General features: G+C 44.1%; 2 protein-coding genes across 2 annotated transcripts; one reads left to right on the top strand and one right to left on the bottom strand.

Moving 5' to 3' along the window:
- The first annotated feature begins 635 nt into the window (after positions 1–635).
- On the top strand, positions 636–8,932 carry LOC124473531 (coiled-coil and C2 domain-containing protein 2A-like). Its single transcript, XM_047029061.1, has 30 exons — positions 636–707; positions 798–884; positions 1,881–2,009; positions 2,123–2,323; positions 2,433–2,527; positions 2,624–2,764; positions 2,876–2,930; positions 3,029–3,219; positions 3,337–3,514; positions 3,599–3,752; positions 3,848–3,992; positions 4,109–4,211; positions 4,312–4,515; positions 4,625–4,711; positions 4,796–4,890; positions 5,055–5,216; positions 5,299–5,383; positions 5,630–5,739; positions 5,835–5,931; positions 6,139–6,237; positions 6,334–6,516; positions 6,624–6,650; positions 6,723–6,932; positions 7,042–7,131; positions 7,221–7,334; positions 7,517–7,651; positions 7,797–7,913; positions 8,054–8,112; positions 8,209–8,389; positions 8,507–8,932. The coding sequence occupies exons 1-30, from the start codon at positions 690–692 to the stop codon at positions 8,717–8,719; spliced, it is 3,765 nt and encodes a 1,254-aa protein (XP_046885017.1). The 5' UTR covers positions 636–689; the 3' UTR covers positions 8,720–8,932.
- Positions 8,933–9,074: 142 nt separating this feature from the next.
- ccnj (cyclin J) lies at positions 9,075–11,718 on the bottom strand. The gene is made up of 6 exons (XM_047029062.1): positions 11,608–11,718; positions 11,202–11,282; positions 10,905–11,115; positions 10,496–10,795; positions 10,169–10,328; positions 9,075–10,053 (listed from the first exon to the last, which is right to left on the bottom strand). The coding sequence occupies exons 2-6, from the start codon at positions 11,268–11,270 to the stop codon at positions 9,705–9,707; spliced, it is 1,089 nt and encodes a 362-aa protein (XP_046885018.1). The 5' UTR covers positions 11,271–11,282; positions 11,608–11,718; the 3' UTR covers positions 9,075–9,704.
- Positions 11,719–11,725: the final 7 nt, after the last annotated feature.

The raw sequence follows: 11,725 nt of genomic DNA, 5'->3' as shown, positions 1-11,725 counted from the left end.
GAATTTATGCAATTGAAATTGCAATGTGGTAAAAATATGAAGTAACGGACAACGTTTGGATATAATAAGTAAAGTCATAATGTGCTAATGGTCCTTAATGAGTAGATAATATCGTTTTAATGTTAAGATGCCTTATACATTTTCTAGACTTTATAGATTAAAATGTGTAAATTCCACCGTGACTACAGGTGGTCAAGAAGGTGATCAAGAAGCTGGCATTTTGATCAGAACCATAATAATCTGTGGGCGCTCTCCACGGTGTGCAGGTGCTGAAATGTGAAGCGCATGCCATCGAAGGTCGCGAACGACAGATACACTTTGCCCGCGCAAGTACAGCTAGCTAAGCTTTTAGCGCAAGATAAAATGTATTGCGATACAGCCAAATACCATAAATAGTACCCGTTTCACAGGTAGCTAGCTAGCTGGTAAAACTATAAACAGGTTTGTTTTCAGAAGTTAGGTAGCCAGGCTACCTATAATTAACTAAGCATATTTAACAGGCCAAACAAATTGTCAACAGGCTAACAACTGCAGCTAGCAAATTTGAACTTCTAACGTTATCTGGCTACTCCATCTGGAAGCTTAAGTTTATGGTACAGTACTTCAGTTCAATTGGGATTTTATATAGTTTGGAGTTCAAATTTGTGACCCATTCTACTAAACATGTGGCAGTAAAAGTGTCAAAGACAATGAATACAGCCAAGCAGGTACTGTTGTTGTATTGTTTAACTTAGCGTTACAAGTTTGACCAAAAGGTTTAGTTCTCATAACGTGGCATGCCTTCTTTCTTTTTTTAGGTATACTCAGAGGAGGAAGCGTTTCACTTCTTCTCTTATGATCCTGACAAACCAAAAAAGAAACAGTCTCACACTACATTACAAAAGGTAACTTACAGTTATAACCAGCACTTTCAGTTTCTCTCATACATGTACACTTCACATTTTGCTACTTTGTAATTGGGTTATGAGATACCCCTGCCATAGTATTGCGACCAGTCATCAAACAGTAAAGTATACCCTTCTAATTATGACAAAGACAGGAAGTGATAGTGTCATCCATATTGAGGAAGTGGGGGAGTCTTCCAGTCTTCTTGTTCCTGGTGAAGTTGTGAATCTTGAAGTAGATACAACACTGCTGTTTGTGCCTAGTGATTCACCAGGTGATATATAGTCACAGTTTTGTCCCATTTTGTGAATTGGGATGTGTGTTTTGGAATGTATTTGCAATGTAAATGATCTCAGGCTGATAGGTGTACCTAAATCCATGTGAATGCAGTCCGCTTGATGAGGACTGTACCAGGGAATATAAACCCCCGCTTCCTCGAGGATGAAGGCCTGTATGTGGGTGCGAGGCCCCAGGTGCCATGGAAGATGATGAATAAAATGGAGAATCGGTTAATACAGCAAGAAAAGGTCTTGTAAACAACAAAACGACTCATGTTCCAGTTCATTTAAATCCATTTTACAAAGGTGGACTGACATGTTACATAAAATGCATTTGGGCCATAATCTCATTTTGAGCTGCCTTTTCATGGTTCTCTTTAGAATTATGATTACGAAACCATGTTATGCAACGCTAAACCCTTGTGCTGCGTTCGGGTCACAATGACCATTAAAAGAAAACACTTCACTTTATTTTTGTATGAGGCAAAGTTGTTGCAACATGTGGGGGGTCACATTGACTGAACGGTCACAATGACCCGAAGATAACACAATGGTTCAAATAAGCACAGGAATGCAGAGTGTGCATGCTACCGGATTGTAGTTCAGTCCTGAATCTACCGTATGTAGGGACCTGATGATAAAACAGGTTGAAATGCACTCTGTTCTGTCAATATACATTTCCTTTAGGTCAATATAACATATGTTCTTTTTCTTTAGGGTCAGAGTTGGTTTGGAGAAAATGGTTGTATGTTGGCTCTGCATGAACCAATACAAAAGCATTGGAGATGCAAAGTAGATGACCCTTTCCCAAGCCAGTCTCCTGGTCTAAGCACTGTGTACATTAAAGTGAGGCTTTTCATGGTTGCAGCTCTGTCATAGAACAGCATTAGATTTTTTGTATGATCAAGGATGTGGTGAAAGTGTGTCACAAAAGGATGTAACACCATGCTTCTGGACAGCCTGTGACAAACACAGTGTCAACCATCAGTCCTGAGGGGTGCAAAGGAATGTGGCAGCTTGACATCAACCTCTTTGAACTGGTTTTCACCCACCATCCCCTGTTCAGCACTGAACATGTATTTGCCCAACGCCTGTTGGATCTCTATGAGCATTACCAAGCTCGTGAGATAATGGACACCGCTACCTCCCTGCAGGATAAGGTGCATCATTGTTCATGATGTTCATTCATCTAGGGAAATCGTTAACTTCAAAGTTTAATTACTTATTGATTATAGAGTATATCATTACTTTTCTTCCTCACACTGTTAGCTAGGGGGACTAAAGAAGTCAGAAATAGCTTTGAGACAAAGAAATGAAACTCCAGCTCCCCCCTCAAAACTGAAGAAATTAAGAAAGGAATTAAGGTGAGACGGCATTTTATGTGAACCGATATGTTTCGATTTTTCAAATTAAATTTGTCTGTTGACATTTTGCTTTGGCAATTCTCTTTCACTCTATAGAAAGACCAGTGTTGCTTTTAACAAAGAGAGGCAGACAGACCTTGCCCTGGTGAGGAACATGATGGAGGCTTGGAAATGCATCAAGGCCCTCAGGGACAAGAAGGGCTTTGTTAGCACAACTGTGAAACTAAAGATGCACAGGTACACGCCTTCCTGTTTGGATGTACTACCATGGTGGTAGAAGTAGAAGATGCTCACGTCAGAAGGAAACCCTATAACGGTGGCGTATCTTTGAATCTTTCTTCTGAACAGAGAGAAACCCAGGTGCATTAACAGTTCAGCCCACGGAGGGGGAGACACCGACAGGGTAATACAAATCTACATAACATGTTTGTCATAGTAGTGTGCTGTTTGTGTGTCTTGGTTGCTGAGTTACTGCAATTGTGCATAAACATCCACTTCCAGCCATTGGTCTATACAGATGAAAACGTAACATTCAAGGAGCAAATCCTGTGTCAAGAGCTCCAGATGACTCAGAATGAGGAACGACAGCTCCCACGAGTGCAGGCTTTTGTTAGTCAGAGACCCGAGCACTCAGGCCTGATTCCTGTTGTTACCAGGACTGCTGTGATCACTCCTACCTCAAGATGTCCCTGGTGGGAAAGCCAAGCTATAAATCCTATTGATTTGTTTCTTACCAGTTCAGTAAGAAAGCTTTGGTGTTAGCTAATACATGTGCATCTCTTACTGTACTGTGTGTTTCCACTTTCCAGTGATGAAAAAGAGAGGAGAAATAAGCTGCAGCACCATAGAATATCAATCAGAATCTTCTACAACGGAAAGCACGTGTCCACCTCTGAGATAGCAGTGTTAAATAATGACTTCAAAGTGGACATCAAACAAATGTTCAACTTGCAGACATGCACAAACCCAGAAAACATCACCCTGGAGGTATCAGAAGGATATTTATGTGGAATCAGCTGACAGGCGTATTGTAAAAGAAGCTCAACAATGTTCCAACTTCCTTGTTTTCAGATTTATGAGACAATAAGGAGTAAATGCACTCTTTTGGCCAAGGTGTTTGTTCCCGTTCCAAACAGGAACATGGTGTCCAGCAGTGCTTGTGTGGAGAGGTCAGAGTTCAGCAGTGACCAGGTGGTCAGGTCTCACTACGAGGGCGTGGGAAGCAGTGAGTTCTTCTCTACCTTGTAGGAAGGCAATAGAGAAGCTAGTGAGTGTAAAGCCAACTGCGATGAGGTGTTGAGGAAATGAGGCTTCTTGCAGATTTACCATTCAAACCAGACGAGAATGAGCCTGTGATGTATCTCCTGACATCTGGTAAGCTGATGTATAGTGTTTCCTGGGCTGTGGGGGATACTGGCTTCCCTTTGGCACCTGCAGTCACATCAACACAACCCAGCTGCACCAGGTGACTTTCAACATCCCATTCTGTGTACCACAAAGTTGGCCTTTCTTACTCCAACCACAGGCCTGCCCCTCCTTGGTGCTCTCTCCAGAGTTCTGAGAATGATCCGTTGCTTGCAGGGCCCTGACAGCCTATGACGATGAGAGTCGTCTGCAGTGGATCAGAAATCTGCAGTTTGACCCCAACCACCCTGCTAACACGGTCCTCTCCGAACTTCTCAAGGTGGGTGACACAAAGCAAGTCCTTCTCACAATACCTTCTAAGGCCTGAAAACAGGAAGCACAGGTGGTACAGTGAAACATGTCCTTGTGTCCTGGAGCAGAAGGCCTGTGATCTGAGAGACAGAAAGCTGGGCTTCTTCCGTCTTCGCCCCCTGGAGGAGGAGTTTGATTTCACCACAGAGGAGCAGCTGGACGAGTCAAGACGCTTCCGTCTTCTGCAACTCAGGAACTGTCGTGCCCCGGGCACTGTGTCCTCCAAGCTTGTCCCTCTTCATGACAGAGACATCACAGAGAACATGCTCCAAGTAACCAACCCTAACGCTGGCGTTGCTGCTTTGTCTAACTGGTTTTAACTTGTTTCTCTGAATTGTCACATGTCCTGCATTTTTGTAACTCAAAAACCTATGTACACAGGGATACGATGGTTCTTCTCATTCGTCCGTTGTGGATGAAGATTATATAACATCTCAGAGAACACAATCTCTCTGCAACGTGGAAAAGGTAGTGCTAGTGCTCAGAGCTAGTGGATTTCTTACATTTTACCATTTCAAATGATTTGTCACGTGGCTGTTCTGACTTTTTAAGATACTCAGATTAGCCAGAGAAAGGTTTTTGACCCTGAAGAGGAGATACAAGTTCTCTGATATTGTCCAGGAGCACCAGGCCGAAGACTCAACCATGTGAGCATCGAGACTGTCAAGGCCCTTTATCATGTCTCGCCATATACAGCTGCTGAGGAAGCACAGAGTACTAACCCTCATCCCAACCACTCAAGTGGGGCTTAGTCCTAGCCTTTGTTAAAGATCACAATATTTGTTCTCACAGTCAGTGTCCGCCCCACTAGAGATTTCAACTGGGACATGTTCCGACGAGCACGACCTTTGAACTCGAAGCGGGCAGTGAGTGAGAAAACCAGCCCCTCCGCTGTCACAAATGGGAACCTGAACATGAACATTGCAGTCAACAACGCCAGGGGACTCCCCGTTCGGCTACAAGCCCACCTCAAGTGATTAGCCACCTTCTGTTCCGTTTCTGCAGTCCTGGACCGAGACTCCAGGTATGAGTGATTCTGTTCTTTTGCCCCTCAGGGAGATGCATGCACGGAGCTCATGCTGTGGTCTGACGAGCAGTAGTCACAGCATCAGACGCAACACAGAGAAGGTGATGTCACAGGTAAAACAACCCACCTTAAGAGTTTCTAAAGTAATACAGACTGTTACGACAGCAGGATACCGAGATAGTTCAGTGTTTACAAGATTCTAAAGAGTGAGATGTATTACTTTATAAAAAGCAACACCCTATTCATTATTAACCCTTCGATGCCATTTGCACCACCTATCTTCAAGCACATAATGGACAGTTTGTCACATGATCAGTTGATGGCATGGATCAGATGAGCGTCTTCTATGGTTGTGGCAGGCTCAGGTTCAGCCCTTCGTCGAGGTTAGGTTTCAGGAGACGACCTATGAGAGCCGTGTTGAGCAGGGACCCAGCCCCTGTTGGAGGGAAGAGTTCTCTCTGCAGTTGAAGTATAACACACCATTATGTACTAGCCCTGTACCATAACTAATCTATACGTAATGTATTGTAATCCAGTTAAAACCCAAACAACATGTTCTTTTAGATCCGAAGGTAATGACTACAGTCGAGCTGGTCTCTCCAAAATACTGGACAACATTGTCATCAATCTGTTTGATGAGCTTTCATTTCAAGTCATCGAGGTACTAAAGTTTCTAAGCTCACAGGACTAGACTTGGAATGACTCACATAGTTGAGCTACTTACAAAAAGCTTTCATGTTGATTTCCCATGAGTGCTTTTGTGGAGTACGTTGCGTAACATCGCTCTATTCTGATCACAGCTCTTGGTCTTTCTGTCTGTGCCCATGTCTTTGCCTTCATTGCTGTACACGATACCATCCAACTTCAGAGCAGTACACTAAGGGGCTGTGGCACTCAGGGCTTCTCTGGTAGACAGTGGCTGGGCTCAGTCACTATCCCCTTCAGAACTCTACTGCAGCAGTCGAAGGTCACGCACAAACACACACACAAACCACTGTTTCAGGAATGAGTGGACAACAACACGATATCCAACCAAACATGTTGTTGTTGTGCACTGGGACAGGTGTGTGAGACCTTAAGAATTTGTAATCCTGTGATGTTGCTGGGCTATACCTGGCCAGAGGAGGATTTTCCTCATGAGGACGGTACACAGATCCAGATGGATGAAAACAACAGCTTCCTGGATGTGTTCATCGCCCTGGATCCACCCGTCTCGCTCTGTTCAGACACCACCACCAGGCTACAGGCAAGATATTGTTACAGTAACGTGCTTGCATGTGAAACTAAACAAGGGCACATTGTACATACATACACCTCATATTTTAATGAAATATTTGTTCTCATCTCATATAGGATGAAGATCAGAGACAACTTTGGCAGGTACAGTCATTATAAAATGTTATTTGTCTCCAAACTTCTCCCACACTATTGCTTGATCGTGTCCATCTTCAGTTTCCCACTGAGGAGGACGACCGGCTGCTGGACAGGACCTTTGACTTTGAGAAGCAGTGCAGAGATGCAGCTGGAGGGAGGAAGCGTGTCATCACCATGGTGATGAGCAGTGAGGGCAGACTGGTCCTGGCTACCAGGTTTTTCAGGCCACTTCCTCTTCCAGAGGAAGTACTACAGGATGTCCCTGGAGGGAGTCTCATGTCTGTTTTAGTAAGGATCTACCACAACATTGTTCAACTCAAGTTCAGAAAGTGCTCAATCCACATATGGCCTAAATACCTTGAATGAAAACTATCAAATGACATTTTCTTTATTTCAGAAGAGGGTAGCAGCTTTTGTGTCCCTGATTCCTGTCCTGCCGTTCCCCTCTGATGTTGGAGACTGTGGAGACATGTGGTTCACATCCGAGGTAAACCAGTTTGGAAACATTCTGGAATGTTCTGTATCTATTCAGTTATAGTCCTATTCTAATCTTGTGCCCATGCGTCTCTGTGACAGCAATGCCTGAAGTGGGTGACAGGAAACCATGTCAGTCTGGCTGTGCTCCTGTGCAACTTCTTCTGTCATCTCCACACTAAGGCATGGCTTGTCTTGGGAAAATCAGTCGTGGAGGTAACCAAACGAGTTTCTTTATCTGATCGTTATGCAATACAACATCCAATGACCCTGTAGGATGAACGCTCCAAGGTTTTTAGGAAACACAATACAAAGGCACCACATTGTACATTGTATAGCATGTGATAACTGTGATGAAGGATTCTCGATTTATGTCAAAAGAGAACTTGCATTTTCAGGGGGAGACAGCTTATGTCCTTACCAAGGAGCATGCTTGCTATACCTTGTGGAACCCTAGAGATGGAAAACACTACCAGTCCTCAGACTCCTTCTGTCCCCTGCGCTCTGTGGACTGCTTAGTCAATGGAGAAAACGTAAGACACCTACCAAGACTGCTCATTTCTCGTTTCAACAATGTGTACACCATCCATTTCTCTATTTAACTCTATAGACATTTAACTGTGTTTTGTCATGTGAAAACGCTTGTTCTGTAAGTTCTGATTTTGAAAAGTATTTCAGGTGTGGTTCAACTTCCGACGGGCAGTGAACACTGGTGTCCTTACGTTCGACACCTCAGAAAACACCACATGGAGACCTTTGTTCAATACTGCTTGGGAGCAGGAATCATCTTCTGTGGTAAATTCAACATGGGTTATGTCCTCTACCACCTTCCTAATGTACCTGTTCATTCATTCAATAAATACATAGATGGCCTGAAGCACACTTACATATTTGTATACACACACTGCCTGATAGAACCTCACTATCATTTTCAGCCACAAGAGATCAGGTATCATCCACCCAATGTGGACCTGGTCTGGCAGCTTCAGAAAAGGTAAAGAATGATTGCCAAGTCAACATCAGTCACAATGTGGCACGAATGAACCCTTACTTGTGGAATACATAGTGCATCTGACCCGTCTCACCCCAGGATGGAGCTTAAACTAAAGAGCTGTGTGATGGACTGGAGGAGACCCCACCCCACACGCTGGAGCCACCACTGCTCAGCCAAGCTCTCCATGCTCCTGCCCCATCTGGAGAGGTTCCCTGCCTCCTCGTCCTCCATAAAGACCCAGATGGACGACCTGCTGGACTGCATGCAGAACTACAAGGTTATGAGGCTGAAACCAAAGACAAAACCCCTGCAAGAGGAAACGGCCTAAATAAGATCAGTCAGACTAAGTGGTGGTCATTGAGAAGAATCTCCTAACGATCCCTTGTGTTTTTAGGTGTCTGGCTTTCCTATCCAGCTGGCCTATCAGAACATGGGTTCAGTGATAGAGGCAGTGTACAACACACGGATCCACAGCACAGAGATACCTGGGACAGAGTTCGCCCTGGGTATCTACGTCCACCCATACCCTAACTACATCCTGTCGGTTTGGATCTTCCTTGCTACGCTGGTGAAACACCAGCACGGTGCCTTCTATAATCCTCAGTGAGGGACTACAGAAAATCATCACCTACAATGGTTAACTGAGCTTAGCTCAGGATCTACAGTCTCTAGGTTATCTGAGTTTAGCTCAGGATCTACAGTATCTAATGTAATTCCACTGATCCAAGAATAAGAGGTAGGCCAGGTGTCTCAGCCCTCCCCAGCCAAATGGGAACACCAAGAGTCCAGTGCTTGTTTTCACATTTCCTAAATATTAAAAAAGCTCTGCTTTTGGAGATTTTTTTTCCAACATAATGTGCGCTTTCAGAGCCACACATAGATATGACATTCGCCTGATGGTGTTAGTACGTCAAAATAAAAGACACAAGGCACCACTGACAAATTGCATTTTATAAAATAAAATAAACGGTCTTGTAAGTGCACAGCACTCACGAGGCTACATCTCTATGATTTTAAAGTTGTTAACATGACACACTCACAGAAAGAAACTTTCATTAAATCAACCAGAAAACAAAATTATTCATTTAACGTCAAAATTACACTGCTCATAAATAAAGAAAAACCAAAGGTTTATAATGCAAAATTGTGCAAAAACATGTACATATCCCACCATGAAAAAAATTGCTAAATATTCCCATAAATACTCGTCACAGTGACACAGAGGAAGTCTAATAATACACTGGACGTTCAACACTGAGGTAACTTGGCATCAATAGATATAGAACTGATGTTGGTTCTAAATACAGCTGCAGTAACTGCAGCATTTGTAGTGATCAGTCTGTCATCTGCCCAAAACACATGTGCTTAGTATAACTCAGTCACCTTGTTTTAGATAGGAACAAAACTCCAGCTGGTTAGCAACAGCATACAGCAGAGTAATATTATTGCACATTGTGTATGACACGTTATCCAAGTTGGAAATCAGCTTAACTAAGTGAAATATCTATCATGTGAAATTAAAAACACGCCTTTTGAATGACAAAGGATTACATCCTGTCTGCCATCTTCTTCCGGGACCTTTTGGATATTGGTCATCTGTCAAAGCAAGGAGCAGCACATGTATAGTGCATATTGACTTGGTAGGCCCTGTTAGGAATGTTAGCCTTGCTGTCCAGAGTGGCAGAGATGGTTTGGGGGTGGCTATGTGGAGGGGCATTAGGACCCTGCAGGCTGGCTGAGTGGTTGAGGTAGGTGGCAGAGCCGTGGCTTGGGGCGAGGACAGGCTGGAGGGTCTGCTGGGGGTACTGGACACTGGACAGGTGAAGGTACTGAGCCACTGGGGCCGTCTGGCCAGAATTGTGGTACACAGTCTGACCAGGCTGCTGACCGGCCGGTGGGCACTTCTGCTTGGTGGCCTCCTTCATATCACTGTCATGTGCACTAAAACATAACACAAAACCACCAAGTAGTTACACTAGCTCCGTCTCTTAAAATCGCATGAATGTACACACAAAATTCTAAACTACTGTATTGAAAACATGTTTTGTAGACTCACATGAGTAGCTTCTCCACGCAGGGGACAAGGCTCTCCCAGGTGAATGCAGTGAGGCGCAGCAGGCGCTGAGGCCAGGTGGGCGACAGGCGGAGGATGATGCGGGAGGCAGCCACACACCCTGCAGCCACCAACGATGGGGCAAAACACAGGAACGCGTGATCTGGGGGGGGGGACACAATAGCCACAGACTTTTCAATTGTGTCTTAGTCAGTTTCAAAACGTTTTTTATTTTCGTCCTTTCTGAAAACCTTTCAGTTATTGTGTGTATGTGTGTATATGTATAAATATAATCACATAAACATAAATCCCATGAAATGGAGCCCTTGCCTTGTAAGGAGACCTCCAGGAAGTAGTCTGCATACTTGGCCATGTACGATACAGTCTTCTCCAGACAGCCTATGGGCCAGCCATCATGGAGGTCCCCCTCATAGACTGCAATAGACAGGCAGTACTCTATGAAGTGTGCGGCTGTGGGCAGGTAGAGGTTCCACTGGAAGGTCTCCAGCAGGAGGAGCTCCATGTGCAGGAGGCCCTGCTTGGTCAGCACCAGGTTCATGGAGCTCATGCAGCCCAGGCTGTTCAGCGTCTCCAGCTTAGGCACCCGGTCTTCTCTCTCCTCAAACTTACCTGCAGAGTAAAAGCGGGAGCGTTTACTACATGAGAAACAGGCAATGGTGTCGCGTTTGCATTTAAATAGAAATCTGTATTCTTGATAATGACTGGCAAACTAACTTACAAGCCAAAAGCAAACAGGAGAGTGCCACCATATGAAGCTGTTGCACTGTAATGTCATAGCGATCCATGAAAAGGTCGAGTAAATAGACAGCGAGGTGTCTAGCGGCTGGACACAGCCTGAAGCGGTTGCTCACGATGGCAATAAGGTCAGCAAAATAGCGCCTGAGGTTGAGCTGGGGGGATTGGCATTTGTAAGACGGCAACTTCAGCTCCTGAAATCAATGTATACATAGATCGTCAGAAGCTTGTTTTTGATTTGAGTTGTGTATTAATCACAGCTTATATTATATTTACTTACTTTGTATCGCAGAGCCTGGTAAATGTCACCGGCAAGTTGTCCTTTCCACCATTGCCCCTCAAGCTCCATTTAACTGAATCTCTGATGAACAATAAATGAACGCCAAAGCGAATCTCAAAGTTCGGTTGGCTACTCGCAAGCTATAAAGCTATAGGCACCTATAGGCACCTAATTTGATTAAATGCAATTTGTTGGGCGTAACAGCTGAAGTCAAACTTAAAAAATTAACATTCAACAATGGAGGACATTGACAACATGGATGAGTAGTCTACGGAAGTTTTTTTTTCACATTTTCAAGATTCAGATTTCCAGAGAATGGATTATGTCCTACACTAGGGCTGGCGAAATTGAAAAAAATCCCCGAAGTTAGGAAGGTTGAATACAACTCCATTACATATCAACTTACCCACGTCGCACATGTAGCTACGGTCTTAGAGTAGGATTCACTTTAAATTGACATTAAATATTGTTTTATTGTTTAAAACAGGTTAAAGAGGGAGAACCTGAAAGCGTCCCGATATTGT

This window comes from Hypomesus transpacificus, chromosome 11 (genome assembly GCF_021917145.1).
Source record: "Hypomesus transpacificus isolate Combined female chromosome 11, fHypTra1, whole genome shotgun sequence".
In the NCBI taxonomy this organism is placed as follows: domain Eukaryota; kingdom Metazoa; phylum Chordata; class Actinopteri; order Osmeriformes; family Osmeridae; genus Hypomesus; species Hypomesus transpacificus.
Note: the sequence above shows the minus strand (reverse complement) of the source record. Positions and strands in the feature narration are given on the sequence as shown.

Coding starts and splice junctions, on each gene's coding strand:
- LOC124473531 (XM_047029061.1), top strand. Junction 2,324..2,432: donor CTACCTCCCTGCAGGATAAG/GTGCATCATTGT, acceptor TCACACTGTTAG/CTAGGGGGACTAAAGAAGTC. Junction 2,931..3,028: donor GAGGGGGAGACACCGACAGG/GTAATACAAATC, acceptor ATCCACTTCCAG/CCATTGGTCTATACAGATGA.
- ccnj (XM_047029062.1), bottom strand. CDS start 11,270: ATGGAGCTTGAGGGGCAATGGTGGAAAGGACAACTTGCCGGTGACATT. Junction 11,116..11,201: donor ACCAGGCTCTGCGATACAAA/GTAAGTAAATAT, acceptor CATTGATTTCAG/GAGCTGAAGTTGCCGTCTTA. Junction 10,329..10,495: donor CCTGGAGGTCTCCTTACAAG/GCAAGGGCTCCA, acceptor CCCCCCCCCCAG/ATCACGCGTTCCTGTGTTTT.